This window comes from Mycetomoellerius zeteki, unplaced genomic scaffold, assembly GCF_001594055.1.
Source record: "Mycetomoellerius zeteki isolate Tzet28-1 unplaced genomic scaffold, Tzet1.0 scaffold273, whole genome shotgun sequence".
NCBI classification, from domain to species: Eukaryota; Metazoa; Arthropoda; class Insecta; order Hymenoptera; family Formicidae; genus Mycetomoellerius; species Mycetomoellerius zeteki.
Window position 1 is genome coordinate 67,910 of NW_017257253.1, and position 23,155 is coordinate 91,064.

Below are 23,155 nucleotides of genomic sequence, written 5' to 3' on the forward strand. Positions count from 1 at the left end.
TGTATAGTTTATTTGAAGTGTAAATATTAGAGGTGTGCGAGAACTCGAAAATATCGGAAACTCGGGACGGATCGGGAAGACATCGGGTCGAATCCCGACTCTGTCGGGAATCCCGAAAATTTTGGGAACCCGACTTGATCCTGACAAAAATTTCCCGACCCGACCCGATCTATTCGAGTTCTCGCACACCTCTAGTAAATATTAAACATACTTCCAAATTTAATTTTCTTTACAGTGATTTAATATATCCTTAACATATTCGAGCATCAATTTGTATATTGATAATTATTATCAATTAATTATTATTACATACATCATTTGTTATCATTGGGATCAAATGAATAAAGTGGTAACACTTGGTTATTAATTTACAGATATCCGAATCTGAAGCAATCCGGATTATCGCAGATGCCACGACTGGTAGTGTTCACTTCGGAGGACGCGCACTATTCCGTGAAGAAGCTCGCCGCGTTTCTGGGTATCGGCTACGACAACGTATACCTGGTCAAGGTCGACTCTCGTGGCAAGATGGTGGTCTCCGATCTGGAGGTTCAGATCGCTCGAGCCGTCGAGGAGGGCGCCGCGCCGCTCGTCGTATCCGCCACCGCGGGTACCACCGTGATAGGCGCGTTTGACCCCCTGAGGGAGATCGCAGAAGTCTGCAAGAAACATGGGCTATGGTTCCACGTGGATGCCGCGTGGGGCGGAGGTGCACTCGTCTCCGAGACGTACCGTGGCCTCCTGGACGGCATTCAGTTCGCCGACTCCGTCACCTGGAACCCCCACAAGCTGCTTGCTGCGCCGCAACAGTGTTCCACCCTGCTGCTCCGTCATGAAGGTCTCTCTTTATTCTTATATCTTTCCTTGTACCTTGTACTTGTGTCTCTTTATTTTTATTTATTTTTTTGATAGAGAAAATTTTTTTCGTTCGTTTTATAATTTATACTCTAATTTATATCTTAATAATGATCTTATCTTAAAATTAAAATATCGTATAATGTATAAATTTTAATTAATTAAATTGATTAATTTATAAGTTAATCACTTAACGTAATTTTGTTATATTTATTATATACTATTTTATCAATATTTTACCTAATTCGTAACTTTTCAGTACTTTAGATAATTAAAATCTCAAGTATCTTTTTTTTATATATTCTGAATTGGAACATCGTGTAAATGAAAAATTAACTGAGTTTCACCCTTAGGTTTGTTACAAGCGGCGCACGGCTGCAGGGCGAGCTACCTTTTCCAGAACGACAAGTTCTACGACGCGTCGTTCGATTGCGGTGATCGCCACGTGCAATGCGGCCGCCGCGCCGACGTCGTCAAATTCTGGTACATGTGGAAGGCGAAGGGCACGCGCGGCCTCGAGGCCCACGTCGACCACGTGTTCGCGCTCTCGCGCCACTTTACCGATCTCATCAGGATACGCGACGGCTGGCACCTGCTCGTCGAGCCGGAGTGCATCAACGTTTGCTTCCGCTACATCCCGCCGTCGAAGAGGCACCTGGCCGGCCAGGAACTCGAACAGGCACTTCACAAGGTGCGCGACACTCGACTCTGTTTGATCTAAGCGCGTTTTTGTTGACGACACTTATATTATAGGTGCAAAATAATGAATTAGGAGAATCAAGCGAATCATTTTTGTTTCGCTTGGATTGATGAGATAATAAACTCAATATCCTGATTGTTAGTTTCCGTATTGTTAACTGAAGTGATTATTTTTAACACATTACGGTTTTTTTTTATTAAACTTATGTGCTATTTTGAATTTATAATTTATTTTCTTCTATTTTGTTAATTTGTATATCTTGATTTCATTTTGATGAAATCATTGTAGATCGCGCCGATAATCAAGGAACGAATGGTACGAGCCGGAACAATGTTGATTACGTATCAAACATTGAGAAATATGCCGAACTTCTTCAGATTGGTGCTGCAGAACTCGGGACTAACGAAGACTGATATGAAGTTCTTCGTTGAGGAGATAGAAAGGCTCGCCATGGACCTTTGATTAGTTCTATCAATATAATTGTACTGTAAATAGCGATATAGGCTGTGTATGTATTACTAGCTTAAGAAATATTTGCACTTGATAAATCAACGTGTGGATAAATCCGCGTTGGGAGAAAACAAGAAACAATCATTAACATCTCTCTCAATTTTCTTTTTAATTTATGCATAAAGTGCGCGCATTCAATTTTAATTATATATGTATTATAGTCTTCTCTGCGTTCTTATTACTTTCTTTCTTCTATTTTCTTTCTCTTTTTGTGCGAATTAATCAATTTAGAACAAAAAAGCGAGTGAAAAAGAGAGAATTGACATTCCACAGCAGAAGTTTATCCTGTATATATGTTGTCGAATTGCAAGTAATAAAAGAAACAATTTAAGAAAAAGGAAATTAATATTTAACAATAAAAATCTTACTTTAGACCATACATGTGAGAACACAATCAATAGAAATTAAATGCCTATAACAGTGGAAGCTGGATCTTTAATGCTTAAAATAATTGAATGTGAATTATATATATATATATATATAATATGTGTATGTGCATGTATACCATATTTGTAGTTATTCGAATTACGCGCTGAATTAGTTTTCCAGACCTATAAACGCAATTAAACTACTGTAATAATATCACAAATTAAATTAAATTGACAAGCAATTTTTAATAATTCGATGCTTAATCATATTAGAAAGGTGTTAATGTGCTGAAAAACTGTAAATAATTAATATTTTCTTAATTGGAAGTTAGTAAGGAAAGAATAGGAAATTGCAAAAAAATACAACAGATTGACTGCAACAATATTCAACTTCTCTTCTTGTTGACTATTAATTATATGTATAATATAATATCGACCGTTGTCGGCATAACGATATAACTACCAGATATTTACAGGTATCTTTCAGCAATGATTTACATTTACATTTACATTTACATACAACGATTTAAAGTTTCGTCACAATTTCTACACAAACGCAACTCAGAAATAATATCGTATGCGATAACTGTCTTTCAATAATGAGTTATTATTAATTGTAATAAAAATATTTCATTCGCGAAATGTTTGGACCGGAAATTAGTCCTCACGCGGATATGCACAGCCCCATGCGATTACTCCTCATTAATTCCTATTCCAATTCTTTATAATCTCAATTTTTGAACCAAAAATATAATTATATTTAACTGTATTCCTTAAGGAACTTGATGTGGAATTGCTTCAGTGCTTCGAGCATTGTTTTCATTTTCTCTTTTTGCGGCAGTATGGTGGTCCGGAAATGGTGTGTACCGGGTATCTGGCCGAAGCCCGAGCCTGGGATTACACAAATCCCGGTGCTCTCCAGCAGTTTGAATGCGTAGAAGACGTCTGGTTCTTGACCTTTCGCTCGCGCCGCCTCAATCGCTTTTAGCGGCAACTCGAAACGCGGGAACACATACATCGCGCCCATCGGCGGATTCGCCTGAAAAGGAAAAGCAAAGACATTGTAAAAACGTTGAGCGCAATTTTTCTTGGCTATCCTATGAAAGAACAGTCACCTTAAATCCTGGAATACTATTGAGTGTGTCGACGACGAGCTGCGATCTCTCTGCTAGAGAACGTAGAGTTTCTTTCTTTTCTTTCTGGAATTCCTCATACGATGGCTCATTCGGTCGCGGCGGATTCACCACAACATCCATCACGACCTGGCCGAGCACAGTAGGACACAGCATCGCAGAGATCGACTTCAATAGCACCTTCATCACTTCCGGGTCCATGTTGATGATTTCGGCGTAACCGCCACGGATCCCGCACTCACCCATATATCCTGAAAACGAAATGCACGGAATGCTTTTGAAATTTTCCGAGAAATCTATTCATGAATTTAATTTGATAATCGAAATTCTCAATAATTTCTCAAATTAAATATTCCCGTTCAATGTTTCAACTAAATCAACAAATTATTGTGAACATAATTTAAGAATTCAATGTTCCTTGATTAAATTATCTTGAAAGCCTAATATTTTAAATAAATTGTTTTTAGCGATTCTTATCGCTAGATATTTCGATTCCCATACTCTTTTTTCGCGCACCTTTCGAGATGGACATAAACGATGCAAGTTCCATCTTCGAATACGGCTCGCCCATCTCCGTCATGACTTTCTTGAAGGAATGGAATGCGCTGTCTTTGTCGTATATGTTGTCTTGGTAAACCTCATCGGCCAGCAAGAATAGATGATGTTTATGGGCGAAGCGGATGACATTTTCGATGTTCTTGCGAGTCAATACTTGGCCGGTTGGATTACCGGGATTGATCACCACCAATACGCGAGGATTACACGTATCCTTGACTTCTCTTAATGCTCGTTCCAGCTCGCGGACTTCTAGCGACCACTTGTTATCCTCATCCAGATAGTACCCGATTTGAGCGAGTCCAAACTCCGCCAAGGTCGCCGAGTACAGAGGATACTGCGGAATTGGGATCAGCACGCCAGATGGTTTATCGTTGATTCTTTCGTTGAATAGTTTTAGGAATGACTGGAAAGAGAAAATTCAGAATTAGACAAGAATGTATTTAAGAAAAGGTAAAATATGGCTTAAGGGGGTGTTGGAGTGATCAAATTATCACATTACAGTCGTATAAAAATCTTTGAATTGACTGAACGGAATAAAAAATCCTTTTACAGGATTAAAATAGACGTAAAATTCGGGGGTGGTGCAGTGGATTTTATACTCTAAAATCGAAAGAATGTTTAACAATTTTTTAATTTTTTTTCGATTTTAGTACAAGGTCTACTGATTTTAGTATAAAGTCTATTGCAACACTCCTAAATTTTGCGTCTACTTTAAGTCTGTAAAAGGATTTTTGATTCCGTTCAGTAAATTCGAAGATTTATATCGATCTGCAAAATCCCGACAATTTGGCCACTCCACAGCATCCTCTTAATAGCTATTATACTATCAGTCTGTCCAAAATATCAAAGTTACAATTTTATATGCCATGCATTGCATACGCAAATGCAAGGTTTTTCAACTAGTGTCTCCAAATGTGTCGTGAAAATTCTAAAGAAAATGAGAAAAAGCAAAAAAGTATAGAAATAAAAAATTATTATAACACGCAAGGTAAACGATATTTTTTAAATAATAAAAATTATCTAAGTTATATTTATTTTCATTAATTACTCTTATTTGAACTAAAATATTGGGTTGGAGGAAAAGTTCTGTGACATTTTGTTAGCTCAAAATTATATACACAATATTTTCGTTAAAAATACAATCAAAATTTAAATTAAAAAAATGTTTAAAGCTTGAAATCTCTACTCTCGAATGGTTACTATATTTTTAGAATTTATGTGAGTTTTATAATTTTTATATAGATATAGAAAACTACGAGCTGAAAAAAAGGAAAAGTTTTCTTCTTACTTTGAGTTTGTTACGTGTCAAAAAAAATTTGCGAAAATTTTCGATTATCTATATCGTGAAAGTTTGGAGTTTCCCTTATAAAATCGTTTTTTAAAAATGTTTCTACGATTGTTTGTTCTTGAGTTATTCGCGAATTAAGTAAAAAGGAGCATTCTGATTTTGATCGCGCATGACACTATTAAAAATCATATTGCTATCCGTATAATCATTGCGCAATGGGAAAAAGGACAGTAATGTTACATTTTTAGTTCAAATGTACATAAATTTTATTTCTTTAAAAATTGGCAATTACACCACTTGATAGAACAACGTTTCAGCTTTAAGAATCTGTTTTATTATTACGGTACGATGATTTTTAACGGAATTATGAGCAATCAAAATCAGAATGTTTTTATATAATCCGCATGTAACTTGGTAAGAAAAAGTTATAGGAACATTTTTTTAAAAACGAACTTCTAGGAAAAACTTCAAGCTTCACGTCAGATAGTTGAAAATTTCGCAATAAATATATTCTGTATATAATTTTGAGCTAACAAAATTCCGCAGAACTTTTCTTTGATCCAATATCGCCATTGCAATAAACTTACTTTTAAAACAATGAGATAAAACAATAGAAGCTCTAGAACTTATTTCTATTTATTTTTAACTGTCGTGTTGGCGGTATTCGACAAAAGATCTATGCTTAGAACTGAAGCATGTGCATCTCGGTAATGATGTATCTCGACAAATTTGGCTCGTTATTTATAAATGTGTCGCAAATTAAAGGAAGTTGAAAAATACTGATCTAATGCATAAATATATATATGCTGTACGCATAAAATAACTTTGTATGCTTATTATTGTGTAGAAAAATCGGACTTGAACAATAAGATTGCAAAATCTTTCATCTTTTTCAATATTTTTTAACATTACTTTCCGTTTTGACTTTTGACATTTGTCAATTTACGGTTCTTACATGCCAGAACATTACTACGTAACACTACTAGATAGAACATTACTAGATTGCTTTCAAATGTTTCGAATAATAAAGAGATAAGTGAAATCTGAGTACCTTGATACCATCAGAAGCACCGTTCGAGAGGATGACGTTGTGGTAATCGCAAGGGATACCGCCATCGCGTTCCTGAATGTACTGTGCAACATGCTTGCGAACACACTCGATGCCGGCCGATTCCGAATACGAGCCAACGCTGCCGCCCTTGCAACCTCCCAGGACCAACCTGGCGCGATCCTTCGCGTCTTCCGGGTAGCTCGGATCGTTCAACAGATTCGGCGAGACTGTCAGGGTGAGTACTTGCCGCAGGAACGTGATAGGCTGCTGACCCATCGCGTGGGCATCGCCCACATTCGCTTTGATTACCTCCTTGAAGGGTTTTTTAACGCCCTGCAAAGACAAACAAACTTAAATTCAAGGTGTTTTTGAAGTTAAACAGAAAGTAAGATTTTATTATTTATTCGAATCCTTGAGACTTATAGTTCGCAGAAATGCGCGATATCTTTCAATTGCTTATAATTCAAATAATGTATGTATTTCAGTTGTTTCTAAAAATATATCGAAATCTTAAGATGTATTATTCTTTAGTAACCTTAGTGAAAATCTTTTTATAAATTTTTTTACATGGTTGTTCATAGAATTTTTTATAGAATTTGTGTTTAAATTGCAGAATTTTTCGAAATTTCTGTATAATTTTATAATTTAATTAAGTAAGAAAAATCCTATTCTCTATATGTCATTTTATATCCAATTCTGGAAATCTTTTTCAGTCTTGAAACTTTTGAAACTCAAAAAAAATTTCTGCGCGCGGTTTGCAAAATTGAATATATACTTACATGAATTCATACCGAAATATTGAAGCATTCAGATCCGCTTTGATCGAAAATAGGATTTCTCTTAATTAGATTTATTTTCTTCGATCCAATTTCAAATGATAGTAATTTTATAAATTTTTAATAAATTTTTCAGAATATTTTGTATGAACTCTGGAACTTTTTTTAAATTCTTCATATACAGAGTACTCGGAAATTACCGCATCAGAATATTATAGTAAGATAGATCAGACTAAACTAAGTCGAAAAGTCCTCTACCATTTTGCAATTTTCGCAATAGTTAACGAGATATTAATTACTAAAAATCGCTGAATATTGATATTCAATAATTTTTTACTCAAATACTATCAACTTTACAGAAAAACTGCAAGAGACAAAAATTATTTATTTTCTTCTCATGGAACTCTAAGAATTTTTTCAGAATTTTTTATCATCTTTTTAGTACTGCATTTTCTTATTTTTATCGACATGAGAAAATACGATATTAAAAAATTCTGAAAAAATTCTCAGAACTTTATGAGAAGAAAATAAACAATTTTTATCTCTCGCTGTTTTTCTGTAAAGTTGATAATATTTGAGTAAAAAATTATTGAAAACCAATATTCAGCGATTTTTAATTAATATCTCGTTAATTGCGAAAATTGCAAAATGATAAAGGACTTTTCAACTCATTGTCAGTTTAGTCTGCTCTATCTTGCTATGATATTCTTGTGCTAATTTCCGGATATATACCCTATATATGTGCGTGAATTTTAAAATTTTCTATAATTTTTGAAGAAAATATATAAGAAGTTTTTTACGAAACTTTTTAATTTTTTATTTTTCAGAGCTTTTTAATTATAATTATCTGTATAATTTATTCGTATAATAAATCAGAACAGACCAGAAGAGTTAAAGTATTTTTTTCAGAAAGCTTCATAAGTTTGAATATGACAAATTTTCAAAAATATAAGAGTTAATTTTAAAAATATGAGAACTTACATTTTTTCATCAGAGAAGTTAAATAATTAAGTAAATAATTTTCGTGTCAAAAAATATCATATATTTTTACACTCGAAACTACCTTTATCAGAGAAAATAATGTCATTTTGCTAAAATGGGTAAACTTCGCACCGCAAAACTACGTCATCGACGAGCGTTATGCAATTACGTGTGAAACGAATAGAAACGCGAGAACGTTTACGGCATAATAATATTATTCAGCGTGTAATTGCACTGATGAATTAAACGCATTTCTTTTGTTTCCAACAAACCAGTCGTTCACATTTGCGAAAGGTTGATATTCCTATATTAAAAAATTTTAAACGTATCTGGTACTTTAGAAAGAAATGTATAAAAGAGTGCGCATAAAAAGTAGCATTTTCGAGACTCTAAGCACCATGAAATCAACGAAATTAGAACGATGCAGCCTATAAATAGATGTCTCTAAAGAAATGCGTTTATTCTGGTACACTCTGTATATCCGTAAATGACATAAAACAGTTCCGGAAGAATAATCGTTTACGAGGAAACATTATTTAGGGAGATAATGGCATAAACATATCTAAGTCTTCTCGCCTTCGATACTTTTAATTTTAAATGTGTTTTTTTTTAAATATATAATCGATCTCTGCATTTTCATACAGTGTATACGTTCATGTTAGTATTAATATCCTTCCTCGGATTTGATAACGTGATAAAAGGCTACCATATGTGTCTGACCAATATATTACCGAAATAAAAATGAAAGTTACTCGCTCGAGGCTGCTCAAGGCAATTGAGTTACGTTCTCACGCTGTGCGTGAGCGACATAAATGCTTGTTGATTACATGATTGAGTAGGATAAAATGCGTCGACTACGATACTATAAAATACCTTGTACTCCACGTTATCAACACGCATTATCGTACACTCGTTCGTTAATCTTTTCTTAGATAACATTGCACTCGCTGTGTTCGAATCGTTCCATTCTATTTGCAGAAGAAATAATTTAGATAAAAAAATGTTTTTTAAATAATTTGGGTAAATATATATATTAATTAATTTTGATGTTCTATATTGCATTCATTTATATTTTATTATTTGCAGAGCAGATAATTTAATTATTTATATGTTAATATTATTTAGATATTGTGTGTGTGTGTGTGTGTGTGTGTGTGTGTGCGCGCGCTTATCTATGTTGTTACCTGCAGGAGTTAATTTAAATAAATATTTACGTGCTAATGTAATTTAGATGTTTTACATTGCGCTCATCTATATTTTATTATTTGCAGAACAGATATATATACAGAGTGTCCCGTAAGTTTTTGCTAATCGCTTTTGTATAGATAGAGCTGACTAAATTGAATCGAAAAGTCCTCTACCATTTTGCAATTTTCGCAATGATTAACAAGATATTAATTACTAAAAATTGCCGAATATTAGTCTTCAATAATTTTTTACTCAAATACTATCAACTTTACAGAAAAACTGTAAGAGACAAAAATTATTTATTTTAAAAAATGATTGAAAACCAATTTTCAGCGATTTTTAGTAATTAATATCTTGTTAATCATTGCGAAAATTGCAAAATGGTAGAGGATTTTTCGACTTAGTTTAGTCTGCTCTATCTACACAAAAGCGATTGGCAAAAACTTACGGGACACCCTGTATATATAATTTGGATAAATATTTATATTCTAATATAGTATAGAAATATCTGTGTGTCAATATTTTATTACTTAAAATAAATTAGATGAATGCTTAGACGTAAATAATTTAGGTATGTTCCTTATTTACTTGTTATACAGGGTGTCTCACAATTACTGTACAATATCTGTGTATGAATAGCATATTCTAGAAGTAAAGTAAAAGATTCTTATACGAAAATGTTGTACAAAAGTTTTGAATTATAATCGATAAAAGATAATGAGTAATAACGCGTAAAATTCGCGCGTTAATTAAAGACCATAGTTATATAAACACGCGCATCGGTCTGTCATTAATAACACGTGTCAGTGTAACAATGGACCTCAGCGCGCAATTCTATATGATATTCTGCATATATCTGATTAGTTATAATTCAGAAACAATTGCGACCTCGACATTTTCGTATTAAGATCTTTTATTCTATTGAAAGTGACTTGATTAAAAGTTAAAATGCTGTTTATTGTTTAAATTGTACTTTGTTTAAAATTTACTTTGCCTTCGAAATATGCCATTAAAGTATTGTACAGTAGTTGTGAGACACTCTGTATATTATGTTCTTCTAATTTTTAAACGTGTGATCTCCTAATGTGCTAATTTACACCTGATTTTTTAAATAGATAAGATATCAGCGTCTAAATCCATGTTTTGAACAAAATGTAAATTACGCGGAATATTTTTCCACAGCTGCGCACGACATTGCATTTAAAAGTGATGGGTTTAAAACTGAAGCCTCCAACAAAGACTGTCCAATTTTAACGTTGCCTTTCCTATTAGTCATATTTTTGTTCAATGTCAAGAATGCATCCTATCTCGCGATATCTCGCGATATATATTTTTCACAGCTTCTTTTCCTGGATGTGCTTATCTTATCTCTCGTGCGCGGTTAATAAAGTGCAATCTTAAGGTAAAAGCGCATTCCCAGTTATTCGCACTTCACAATTAGAACCTTAATTAGCGATTATTTCCCCCTCCCCTCCTCCTCGTCCTTCGCCTTCGATACTTGGCGTTTCTCCATGACAACCTCGCGTTCTATCACCGAGCCCATCCCTCTTCCATCCCTCTCGCCCTTCTTTCGCGCTCGTTCAGTTTACATTCGATGTAACTGCTACGAGTAGTCCCGTACAACTCTGTGTCGCTACTATATATGGTTCCTTTTTTTTGAGGCTCGTATTCGGAGGCGACTCTATTCCGCCTTAAAGTGGCGAGTCGTCGCCCTTGACGGGTCGCTCGTTCCGATTTACAATTCTTTTATAACATTGTTGTTGCCGTTTTGCGAACGCCAATTCGGTTAACAGCTCTTTTGCATCACCCAGGTCGTCGTTTCTGCCAAATTTGTTGCAGACGCTTGGCAAGATATGCCGCAGCTTTTCTCAAATTTGGCTGACTGCTGGGCTAGTTTGTCCCTTACCTTTTGCAGCTCCTTCTCGATCTCCAGCGCCCTGATGAGCAGCGGCCCGCGCACCGCGTACTCCATCTTGCGCAGGTTCACGAAGACGTTGTCCTCGGTGAGGACCTTGCCGCACGGGCTCGCCGTTGCCGCCGCCGTCGCTGCGCTCGATGCCATGCCGCGACACGGAATAACCGGCTGGAGTAGCATCGGTGCGGAGGACACCGGCGACGCGTCCACCATCCCTACCCCTCGACCAATCAACGCCCCGCCGCCGCTGCCGGCACTTTGTCTCGCCGCTGATGTCGCCGCCACCGATGCTGTCACCGACATCGTCTTCGTCGGCCAGCTGCCGGCGATCATCGCGTTCCTCAGATGCGACATGTTTGGTTACCCTGCTCCTCCCCTTCCTTGCCCTCTTGACCCTCTCTCTTTTCTTCCGACGAAAGGGAACTTGCGGCGCCGCTCTCTGTCTCCCTCTCTCTCTCTCTCTCTCTCTCTCTCTCTCTCTCTCTCTCTCTCTCTCTTTCGCTGATTAATCAGCGTCCGCTTTTTTCCCCCTTCGTTTGCGTTTTTCTCTACCTCGCGTCGCTCATCGCCGCGCGAAATTCCTCCGGAGCGGATCTAACTCCGGTGCGGCCGACTCTTCTGCTCCTCGACCGTCCTCGACTCCTCGACTCCGTAGAAACTGTAATATACGCGTAGCGTGGCGGGATGCGCGCGCCTGCGCACGCGCGATATCGAGGCGAGTCGAACGAAAATCGACACGGAATACGAAATTACGCACACAACGCACGCACACCGCGTCGCTCGACGTCACTCGGCGCCCAGCGATCGCAGCGATGAGCGAATACTGGGTGCAAGGGGCGATGGGGAGGTAAGAGGCAAACAGCGGAGGAGGTCGTTCGAGAGCTAACGATGTTAACGGCGGTACGAAGTTCGATCCAAGTGGCACGCCACCTGGGGACGCGCCGACGACGTCGACGATCTGGTGACGGAGGATGACCCGCGTGAATATGAATGCCGCCGGGTAGAACGACTCGTTCTCCTGAAAAAAAGAGATAGAGAAAAGAGATTGAATACTCGGCAGTTTTTAGATCTAATTTCACCATGCAATGTAAGATTAACTTCAATTTGTATTTAACTTCCCAAGGAACACAAAAAGGTCATCAATAAAAAATCAAAATGATTTTATTTTGATTTTTAACGTCAATAAACAGTCAAATTTTGTAATAAAAAATCATCATTTTAACTTTCGTAACGTTGAAATGAAGTCATTTTGTGTTTCTTGGGGTACTGTTTATCTTTATCTGATTCTAAGAATTAGAAAAAGAAAAGAAAAATCTTGGTTCTAATTCTTAGAATTAGAAAAAGATGAAGAGTAAGTTGAAACGAGAAAGTTAATTTCTACATTGGTAGAAACGGACATAAGAGTGCGTTTATGTTAGAACAGTAATAAAGATATAAAAGCCATAAGAGATAATCAAATTTCTCTTTGATTTGTACAACTGTGATGTATAATTCTAGCTATACTACTCGTATATTAACTGAGGCGAATCGTTTCCGAAAATAATAAAGAATTACTGTTATCTTTAAATACTGCAAAATGATATGTTGGAAAATCTTTATCCAAAAAACGTCAATTAACATTCTGCACCCCATTAACATCAAATGATGGAGGAGAAGGTGGTATGGCCAGTGTAGGGGGGGGGGGGGGAAAAGACTTAATATTTCCGCTATTAAATAGCAAATTCTCTAATTATTATTTATGAAATTATTTTCCAATAACTCGCAGTTACACCATGGCGTTAATATACCAATAGCCAACATTTATTATACCGTATTTATATTTTCAAATATTTCGAAACGGTTTTTCTCTCTTAAGGTATATTTTAGCAACATTTTAATAATTATTAAGTATACAAAATAACAGTAGTAATTTACACGATAGACAGAGATGTGCACGCAAAAAATAAGATATCAGCAAAATTACTACACTTTGATGTCTATCAGAAATTAAAGGAAGGAGATACAAAAAAATAATATGACATAATTATTAAAAACAGATAAAATGTGGACAAAATAAAACACGACGATAAACCGAACGCCAAAAGCAAACAGATGTAACATATATGAAACGTAAATAAATAGGCGTATACAGAGCACAGGCAAATAGAATAAAAATGATTTTCCAAGCTTTCAAATGGTAGTATATTCTCAGTAAATACAGAATATGACTGATGTACAACGTACACTCTAAAAAAAATACGGGAGTGAATTTAATATCCACATTTTTTTACAGTATACTCATAAAATGTATAAATTTTATATCTATGTTATGTGGTAATTATATTCAGTGTTTGCTGGGAATTTTTTCGAAATCGTACTTGAGATAATTTTGAGATTAAACGTAACATCGGATTACCGTACACAGAAAATAAAACCAGATGAGAGAGAAAGATGATTATTATTTGAAAACCTTGTTTAAAGATCGTCAATGCGCCTTTCTGATTTTTGGTTCATGACATCTTAAGACTGTACTTATATATGTATAAGACAATTTTAAATATAAGAACCGACTATGAATACCAACCGTACTTTCGGAATCCTTGACTTTCGTCTGTTTTTTGATAATAGCGTTGAATAAAATCTTTGTATCACTACACGTATTTTTGTAATAACAGTAGATTCCATGATAATTACCTCAAAAATACAATTGTCAGAAAGTTCATCCAAAATTTTTGTAGAGGCGTAGGACGAGTTTGGCGATGACACTGAATCGCCTTCTTGAAAATTGGCTTCTAAGCGAGCGAGCAAGCGATTCGTAAAGTGCGCTTGCGCATGTTGTCTGAATTGTTTCTTATATGATATTTTTCCACGGATCGAGAATCAACTAACTACCTTCGAAATTAGTTTTGAAGCGAATTCGAGCGAAAGAACGACGGTGAAATAATCATGATTTTTGTGTGATTCCTCGGACGTAAAATTCGCATTTAAAATTTTATATCATTGTATATATGTATAACATAAAATAAGTAAGAAAAGAGCTAGTATTAATAGATTTTGTTAATATTTTTAAATATAAATTCTAAATACATTTTTTAGTTATATGCTTTTTAGTTATATAAACTGTCGAAACACAATCATAAACTGCAGAAATTGAAATAATAATATCACAATTATAAATTGATTGTCGATTTGATATTAATGCATTTTAAGATAAATGTTTGCTTTAGGTACCCAGCTCCGATGACCTCGATATATGTTATCAAGATTATAATCCTGAGTGGCCTTCGACAGGTTTTAATTGGCGTTCGCTCTTCGTTAAAAAGTTATTAACAAAAGAAGTTTAAAAAAATAACGTTTCATTTCTGCTATAAGTGCTGTAAGCGACTCCCACCCTCCCCTCCCTCTGTCAAGGGGCGCACTTTTTTAAAGCAGTGAATTTTTGAAAAGTCGCAACAAAATTATAAATTTTCTGTTTTAAAAGCAAACTCCTACTTTAAAAACAAAAATTATATAGAAAATTAATGCTTTCAAAAATAATTGTTCTTTTTAAAGTAGGAAATAAATGCTTTAAAAACAAAAATTATATGGGAAATTAATGCTTTCAAAGATAATTTTTCTTTTTAAAGCAGGAAATAAATGCCTGCTTTAAAAAGAAAAATTATATGGAAAATTAATAAAAAATAAAAAAGGACTACGAGCCAAAGGTTAATCTCGTTATAAATTTAAATTAGTAAAATAAACATATCAGAATATAAAAACTTTAATGCCGGCTATAAACAAATAAATAAAGACAAACGTTTCAACCCTATTGGATCATTATCAATGTTAAATAGAACAATACAATGATAAAATTAAAATTAAAAATATTTTGCTCTCCTGTCGCAGTATTAACATTTCAGTTAACATTTGAAGCAAATATCGTACAATATGGTATCGGTAACATTATGTTCTTCTGTTTTATGTATTATCATGAGATATCACTGAGACAATATTGTCTCGGTACTTAAACGAGTAATGACATTATTTTTCACTCTCTTTGCATTGTCTAATAATAGACTGTCTCTCTATTATTAAAATCCGCACTTTAAGAAACAATAATTATGCGTTATCACATACATAAACAGAAGAATATAATATGTGAAAAACCGATACCATATTGTACGATATTGCTTCAAATGTTAACTGAAATGTTAATACTGCGACAGGAGAGTGAAGTATAATTTTTAATTTTAATTTTATCATTGTATTGTTCTATTTAACATTGATAATGATACAATAGGGATTGGAACTGTCTTTATTTATTTGTTTGTTTATAGCCGGCATTAAAGTTTTTATATTCTGATATGTTTATTTTACTAGTTTAAATTTATAACGATTAACCTTTGGCTCGTAGCCCTTTTTTATTTTTTGAATTTATTGAGCCTTATTACTATTATATTTTTTGGAAAATTAATATTTTCAAAGAGAATATTTGTTTTTAAAGCAGGTTATTTTTTTAAACTTCTTTTGTTAATAACTTTTTAACGAAGAGCGCAAACTAAAATCTGTCAGAGGTCACTCAGGGTCATAACCTTGACAACATATGTCAAGGTCAAGGTCATGGTCATCGGAACTGGGTCCCATAAAGTAAACATTTACCCATCTTAAAACTATTTAAGATGTTACTACAGCATTTTAGAACTCTGTGAAGAACTTATACACATAACTGAAAAATATAATTAAAATTTGCATTTAAAAACATTATTATAGTCTCCAAAATCTCGATCAAATTGGCCTTTTCTCTATTTACATATATTTGAATTATTCATATAGCGGTCTAAATTAACTTATTATTGTAGTAACTTATTATTATAATATATTCAGACATATATTTTATTAGACTTGTACATGTAATGTATTTTGGTGGTGCACATTTCGGATGCAAATACGATAACTTGTCAAAACGGAAAAATACATTTTGCACTAGTTGTGCAATCAGAATTATCATTCAGAAAATCCGGTCGCCAAGATCACGGTCTTTGTACTATGAACCTCGAAACTAAAGACTTATGAACTGATGCAAGCCACTTCGCGACTTTATCTAATGTCTAGTTGATACAAATCGCGAATAACAAGACGCGCTACACGTCATCGTCCGTGACAAAAATAATCTGCCGCAATGACCATGTGTCGGATTTTCAACGTTCACGATAAACGAACGTCCGTTGATCGTGAACATCCTAATAGCAATTTATTGACGATATATAACTTTATTCGCGTTGCTTGCAATTTTTGTACTCAATATCTCATTTTAAGTGCAAAATTTTTTGTAGATTTCAAGCAACATGGACAAATTTCCCAAGCAGAACAGCAAGTCATTATGATATCAAAATCATGTCAAAGTGACTCCAAAATGATCATTAAAAGTCATTTTTTAATAATTTCCGATTCATCTTAATGTTATTTATCGTGACTTGTTGTTCTGCTTGGGTTATTAGTTAAACGTTGCAATCGGAATACATTGGGCTAATATTTAGACCAATATAATACTGGGATAATCCCAACAAAGGCAGCCAAAATCGAAATGACTTTATTTTGATCCTTAACGACAACAAACAGTTAAATTTTATAACAAAAAATCATCAATTTTGATTTTCATGACGTCAAAATAAAGTTCATCAAAAATCATCATTTTGACTTTCTCTTGAATTGATGTGTTCCTTAATTGGAATACTGTACCAATAATTATACTACTAACGCGTCATATACTGATTAATAAACACACTTGCATTCCGGACACTTGGAATTTTATTTATCGATCATTTGCAATGACGAATACGTACATGGCTTGATCTTATACAGCCGTAGCCAAAAATATTAGACTCCTTATTAAACACTACTTGAAATTTTATCTAAAAAATTGATTTATATTTATTGTAAATTATTCTTATTATTAGTTTGAAGAATTCTTCAAACTTATGTATAATATTGATAACCAATAATGCATATAAAAGAATTCCAGATAAATAATTTTTATAAATGCCTAATATTTTTGGCCAAGACTGTATTTAAGATTGTGACAAGTCTCGGGTGATAGTCTAGAGACTTTTTCCTTAATAAAATCATCTCGTATTATACAATGTATCGAATTATGAATACCGTTTACATATCATCGTGTGAAATTTTCGTCGCAAAGCACAAAGGACTACTCAAAGCGATAATACGACACGTGATTTACTCACCCTTTATTTCGATAAGATTTTCACTCGCGGCGCTGTCACTGCTGTCCGATGCACTAAAGACACTGTCGAGATCGCATATTTTTCGTTTATCGCTAGTATCATATTTTTAGCCAACGCATTATATAAGTGCACGTGGGTGAGCAGGTAGTCGGAGCATGTCCTCTCCTTCGCTCGCTTTACAATATGTGACTTGTCTTTACGTTACGTACTAACAAACAATGATAATTAACATGCACTCTTTGTCTTTTTCTCTGCAGTCTATTATGTAATAATGTCATATTTTACAATATTATATTTCATTAAAAAAAATACGGCAACCTAACTGAAATTTAATATGCTCAACCTATTTTCTTATTAATTATTACGTAATATCGACCATTGTTGGTTTAACAAAAACGATTAGATATATACAAATTCTTTAGCAATAACTAATTTTTTTATTTACATTTACATGTAACAAATTTACAATTTTATCAAGATTTTTACAAAACTCAATAACCGTTGTATGCAATAATCATCTCTTAATGGCCGATATTCATAGTCGATCAGTATTTAAGATCGTCTTAAGTACAGTCTTAAGATGTTATAAACCAATACAGAGGGCCGTTTTTTAAGACAATACTTAAGATGACCTTAAAATGACCTAAAAATAAGAACAGACAATGAATATCAGTCAATAAATTATAAATCATAACAAAAATATTTTACGTTCTTAATATGTTCAAAAATTGAACTTTCACTTGGATATGCACAGCCGTAGGAGGTCATTCCTCATTGTGTGATTCCTATTCTCCATAATTTGTCAATTTCCTCTCAACCGGAAATATATTATTTAACTGTATTTCTCAAGAAACTTGATGTGGAATTGCTTCAGTTCTTCGAGCATTGTTTTGATTTTCTTCTTTTGCGGCAGTATCGTAGTGCGGAAATGATTCGTACCAGGTATCTGGCCGAAGCACGAGCCCGGGAGCACTAAAATCCCAGTGTTCTCCAATAGTTCAAACGCGTAGAAGACGTCTGGTTCCTGGCCTTTCGCTCGCGCCGCCTCAATCACCTTCGACGGCAGCTCGAAGCGTGGAAACGCGTACATCGCACCCATCGGTGGATTCGTCTAAAAATAAAAATATTGTAAAAAATATTGAGTAACTTTCATTACCTATTTCGCGAAAGGACAGTTACCTTATATCCTGGAATACTATTGAGTACGTCATCGACGAGCTGCGATTTCTCCGCAAGCGAACGCAGGATTTTTTCCTTCTCCTTCTGGAACAGCTCGTATGATGGCTCATTCGATCGCGGTGGATTCACTACAACGTCCATCACAATCTGGCCGAGCACGGTAGGACACATCACAGAAATCGAGTTCAATAGCACCTTCATCACTTTCGGATCCATGTTGATGATTTCAGCGTAACCACCACGAATCCCGCACTCACCCATATATCCTGAAACCGAAATGCTTCAACACGGAATGCTTCTGAAATTTCCCGAAAAATCTATTAATGGATTTAACTTGGTAACTAGAATTCAAAAACTTCTCAAATCAAATATTAATGTTCAGTGTTTTAACTCAATAAATTTGCGACTATAATTTAAAAATTCAACATCCTTTGATTAAATTGTCTTCAAAGTCTAATATATTTTAAATAAATTCCCAGCAAACAAGCTGACGTTATTTATTTTTTACTTTGCCGTCAAAATGACGATAAATAACGTCAGCTTGTTTGCTGGGTTGCTCTTTGCGATTTTTCACGAATTATGTTCCGATTCCCGAATTCATTTTTGGCGCACCTTTCGAGATGGACATAAATGATGCAAGTTCCATCTTCGAATACGGCTCGCCCATCTCTATCGTGACCTTCTTGAAGGAATGGAATGCGCTGTCTTTGTCGTATATGTTATCCTGATAAACTTCGTCGGCCAACAAGAACAGGTGATGTTTATAGGCGAAACGGATGACGTTTTCGATGTTCTTGCGAGTCAATACTTGGCCGGTCGGATTACCGGGATTGATCACCACCAGCACACGAGGATTACATGTATTCTCGACCTCTCTTAATGCTCGTTCCAGCTCGCTGATTTCCAATGACCACTTGTTATCCTCATACAGATAGTATCCGATCTGAGCGAGACCAAACTCCGCCAGAGTCGCCGAGTACAGAGGATACTGCGGAATTGGGATCAGCACACCGGATGGTTTGTCGTCGATCCTTTCATTGAACAGATTTAGGAATGACTGGAAAAGAAAAAAAAAAAGGATGAGGTGAAAGAAAACAAAATATAGCATTCCCTACTGAAAAAAAAATCACATCACAAAGTTACATTATATAAGGTGGTGTCATTAGTTTGACCTTGAATAGTTGCTTGAAGGTCACGTGAAGGCCTTCAATTTCTTATATGGAAACCCCTATTTTTTATTAGATATTCTTGTAACTTACCTCGAGAGCTTTCCAAAACACTATAATAAAATATTTTTTCATGAAGTATTTTTTTAGTTATGGTGCTCGAAAGTTACAGTATCTCCGGTATTTAGCATTAGCCAAGGTGTCCGACCGACAGTTAAAATCTCTTAAATGTTGTTTAGGACCGTGGAACTTCAAGGCCATTGGAAGTTGTACATCTTATTTTCATTTTTCGTTAAAATGAATTTTTAGTGTAAAAATGAAAAAAAGAGGAACAATCTCCAATGATCTTGATCTTAACAAATGAAGTTATCTAATTCATGATTTTAAACAACATTTAAGAGGTTTTAGCTGTGGGATACCTTGGATAATGCTGAATGCCGGAGGTACTGTAACTTTCGAGCATCATAACTAAAAAAATACTTGATGAAAAAATATTTTATTATAGTGTTTTGGAAAGCTCTCGAGGTAAGCTACAAGAATATCTAATGAAAAATAGGGGTTTCCATTTAAGAAATTGAAGATGACCTTCACGTGAACTTCAAGCAACTATTCAAGGTCAAACTAATAATATACCTTATGTCCTCCTCAAAGCCATACAACTTTTGTCTAAAACATTTTTTTCTAAGATCAAAAATAAAAAAGTTATTTGGGATGGGACATTAAAATGGGACATCCTGTATAAATATATACATTATTCATGTAAAATAATTATTCATGCTCATTATTATGATAGAAAAAATAAACTGGAAAAGTAACGTTGTAACATGTGACTTTGTGTTTACTGGGTAGATTACTTTTAAATAACGTTTGAAATAACAAAAAGAGTTGAAGTCCACGTACTTTGATACCGATAGAAGCGCCGTTCGAGAGGATAATGTTGTAGTAATCGCAGGGGATACCGCCGTCGCGTTCCTGAATGTATTGCGCAACGTGTTTGCGAATACACTCGATGCCTCTGGTCTCCGAGTACGAGCCCACGCTGCCGCCATTGCAATTTCCCAAGATCATCCGAGCTCGATCCTTTGCATCCTCCGGGTAGCTCGGATCGTTGAGCAGATTCGGCGAAACCGTCAGGGTGAGCACCTGCCGCAAGAACGTGATAGGCTGCTGACCCATCGCATGGGCATCGCCAGTGTTCACTTTGATCACCTCCTTGAAGGGTTTTTCAACCCCCTGCAAAAAGAAACGATCTTAGATACAATCACGATCTTCGTGTTTAATTTCAAATACTGTGGAGACTATAAGCTACAGATTTTATAAGCTATGTATAGTTTTAAAAAATTTTCAAATTTTTGCTTTTTTCAAATTGGTGGAAAAAAATCGAAAAAATTTCGGTTTTTTTTCCGAAAAATTGGTTTTTTTTGGAAAAATTGCTGTTTTTGTTATGTAAAAGGCATAAATAACTTCTAAATTCCTTTATAAAATTAATACGATCTATGAAATTACGTAGCATTATTTTTATTAAAATTTTTTAGTTGTCCTTCTATTTTTATAGTAAAACCTAATCTAACCTTTTTTTATAGTACATGGCAAAGCTTAAGTAGACAGATTTTTAACTCTAGTTTGCCACACTCCGATCTAATGAACTCCTGAAGTGTCTCTTTGTAGTTTATTTTTTTTTCAAATATTTTGTTATGAATTCAGTTTAAATTCAAATTATTTTCTAGACCTACTATTATCATATAAACATGATGTTTGGACTCTATATTTTTAATTCTTACATTAATGGCGCAATAGGGTATGTTTTATTGAATACATTATGCGACCTCAATCTTTCATACAATTTCAAAATTTCTGTTAACTTATCTCGCTGTGTACCCTAATGCAATTATTTTCTTTACGGAAAGAACCGAGAAACAAACGTGGTAGGTTTTACGAGCACGCGTGAATTTTTCTAAAATGAATTTTTCTTACCCTTGGAAAAAAAACCGACAAAATTCGCAAAAAAATTGGAAAAATTGGGTTTTATCCGACCCTTTAAAACTATAAATATATATATGTATACTATATATATGTATACTGTATATATGTATATAGGAATACAATCCAATTTACGTTTATAATACATTTTAATGGAAGCAATCTAGATATTTGGTTTGCACCAAAGTGGAACTGAATTGAGGGTTTAGATGGAAACTAAACCAGTTATAAATGGAAAATAACGTGGGTTATTTTTCAATCTTGAATATAATTCCTGGTGAAAAAATTTCGCTGAAATTATTCCACGTTTTGGAACATTTAAGCAAAATTGCTGAAAATTTGCTGAAATTTCACTGAAAGTGAATTTTTCAGCTAACATACTGAAAAATCGTTGAAACTGAACTGAAATTACTCTAAAATTTCTGTAAAATTTTTGATGAAATTTTTCTGAAATTATGCTAAAAATGAATTTTTTAGCTAAAAATTGCCGAAATTAAACTGAAATGCTGAAATTTTGACGAAAAGTGTTTCAAAATGTGGAATAATTTCAGCGAAATTTTTTCACTTGGGATATCTATGCATTGATACGCGTTATCTTACACTCACGCATTAATTATTTGTTAATGTTAAGTAAATAATAGTTTGCACGCACTATGAATTGTTTTTACATTATTACTTGCCAACAAAGTAATTTGGTTACATGTTTATTTAAAATTAAATGTTTATACGCTGTATTTGAATTATTTCCATTTTAATATTTGCGAAAGAAATAATTTGGTTAAATGTTCACTGAATAAATATTTATATGCTAATATAATTTGAATAATTTGCATTGCGCTCATCTATTTTATTATTTACCTGTTAGTCTGTATTTTGTCTATATTTATTATACCAAAACTTTTTTGCTGTATAAGTATTTTAAGTCGTAAATTTTGGGACACCCTGTATATCATTTATTTCTTTGCATATGTACTGAAGAAGATTCCATTCTGCTCTAGAGTGACATACGGTCTTTGACAAATCACTCGTTCCGGCTCATTTTATCCTTACCTTTTGTAACTCCTTTTCGATCTCCAGTGCCCTGATGAATAGCGGTCCGCGCACCGCGTACTCCATTTTGCGAAGATTCACGAAAACATTGTCCTCAGTGAGGACTTTACCGCGCGGGTTCGACGTCGCCGTCGCCGTCACTGTGTTCGTTGCCATGTCGCGACACAAAATAATCAGCTGGAATCGCATCGATGCAGAAGACTCTTGTGTGTCTACCATCCCTACTCTTCGCCATCCCGATCAACACGCCCACGCTG

The 23,155-nt window shown here is 34.6% G+C and overlaps 3 protein-coding genes across 7 annotated transcripts in view; 1 reads left to right on the forward strand and 2 right to left on the reverse strand.

Moving 5' to 3' along the window:
* The window catches only part of LOC108724082 (glutamate decarboxylase-like protein black), a 5,991-nt gene extending 3,799 nt beyond the window's left edge, over window positions 1-2,192 (forward strand). The window contains exons 3-5 of the mRNA XM_018450249.1: window positions 375-838; window positions 1,209-1,546; window positions 1,844-2,192. Coding sequence (XP_018305751.1) covers window positions 375-838; window positions 1,209-1,546; window positions 1,844-2,017 — 976 coding nt within the window. The 3' untranslated portion in view covers window positions 2,018-2,192. The remainder of the gene's footprint in view (window positions 1-374; window positions 839-1,208; window positions 1,547-1,843) is intronic.
* Window positions 957-23,140, reverse strand: LOC108724083 (alanine aminotransferase 1). 3 transcript variants are annotated; one of them, XR_001936673.1, is made up of 6 exons: window positions 22,899-23,140; window positions 20,769-21,101; window positions 19,315-19,759; window positions 18,703-18,968; window positions 18,264-18,634; window positions 957-970 (listed from the first exon to the last, which is right to left on the reverse strand). XR_001936673.1 is itself a non-coding variant. In XM_018450250.1 (5 exons), the coding sequence occupies exons 1-5, from the start codon at window positions 23,115-23,117 to the stop codon at window positions 18,356-18,358; spliced, it is 1,542 nt and encodes a 513-aa protein (XP_018305752.1). In that variant the 5' UTR covers window positions 23,118-23,140; the 3' UTR covers window positions 18,189-18,355. The 3 variants fall into 3 exon arrangements, 1 of the variants encoding a protein (XP_018305752.1); XR_001936672.1 differs by lacking the exon at window positions 957-970 and adding an exon at window positions 18,147-18,166; XM_018450250.1 differs by lacking the exon at window positions 957-970 and having other exon boundaries at window positions 18,189-18,634.
* LOC108724081 (alanine aminotransferase 1) lies at window positions 3,174-17,698 on the reverse strand. 3 transcript variants are annotated; one of them, XM_018450246.1, is made up of 6 exons: window positions 17,524-17,698; window positions 11,315-12,341; window positions 6,464-6,796; window positions 4,083-4,527; window positions 3,549-3,817; window positions 3,174-3,472 (listed from the first exon to the last, which is right to left on the reverse strand). In XM_018450246.1, exons 2-6 carry the CDS (start codon window positions 11,675-11,677, stop codon window positions 3,194-3,196), a joined length of 1,689 nt encoding a protein of 562 aa, XP_018305748.1. In that variant the 5' UTR covers window positions 11,678-12,341; window positions 17,524-17,698; the 3' UTR covers window positions 3,174-3,193. The 3 variants fall into 3 exon arrangements, with proteins under 3 accessions (XP_018305748.1, XP_018305749.1, XP_018305750.1); XM_018450247.1 differs by having other exon boundaries at window positions 11,315-12,338; window positions 17,524-17,544; XM_018450248.1 differs by lacking the exon at window positions 17,524-17,698 and adding an exon at window positions 13,997-14,011.
* Window positions 23,141-23,155: the final 15 nt, after the last annotated feature.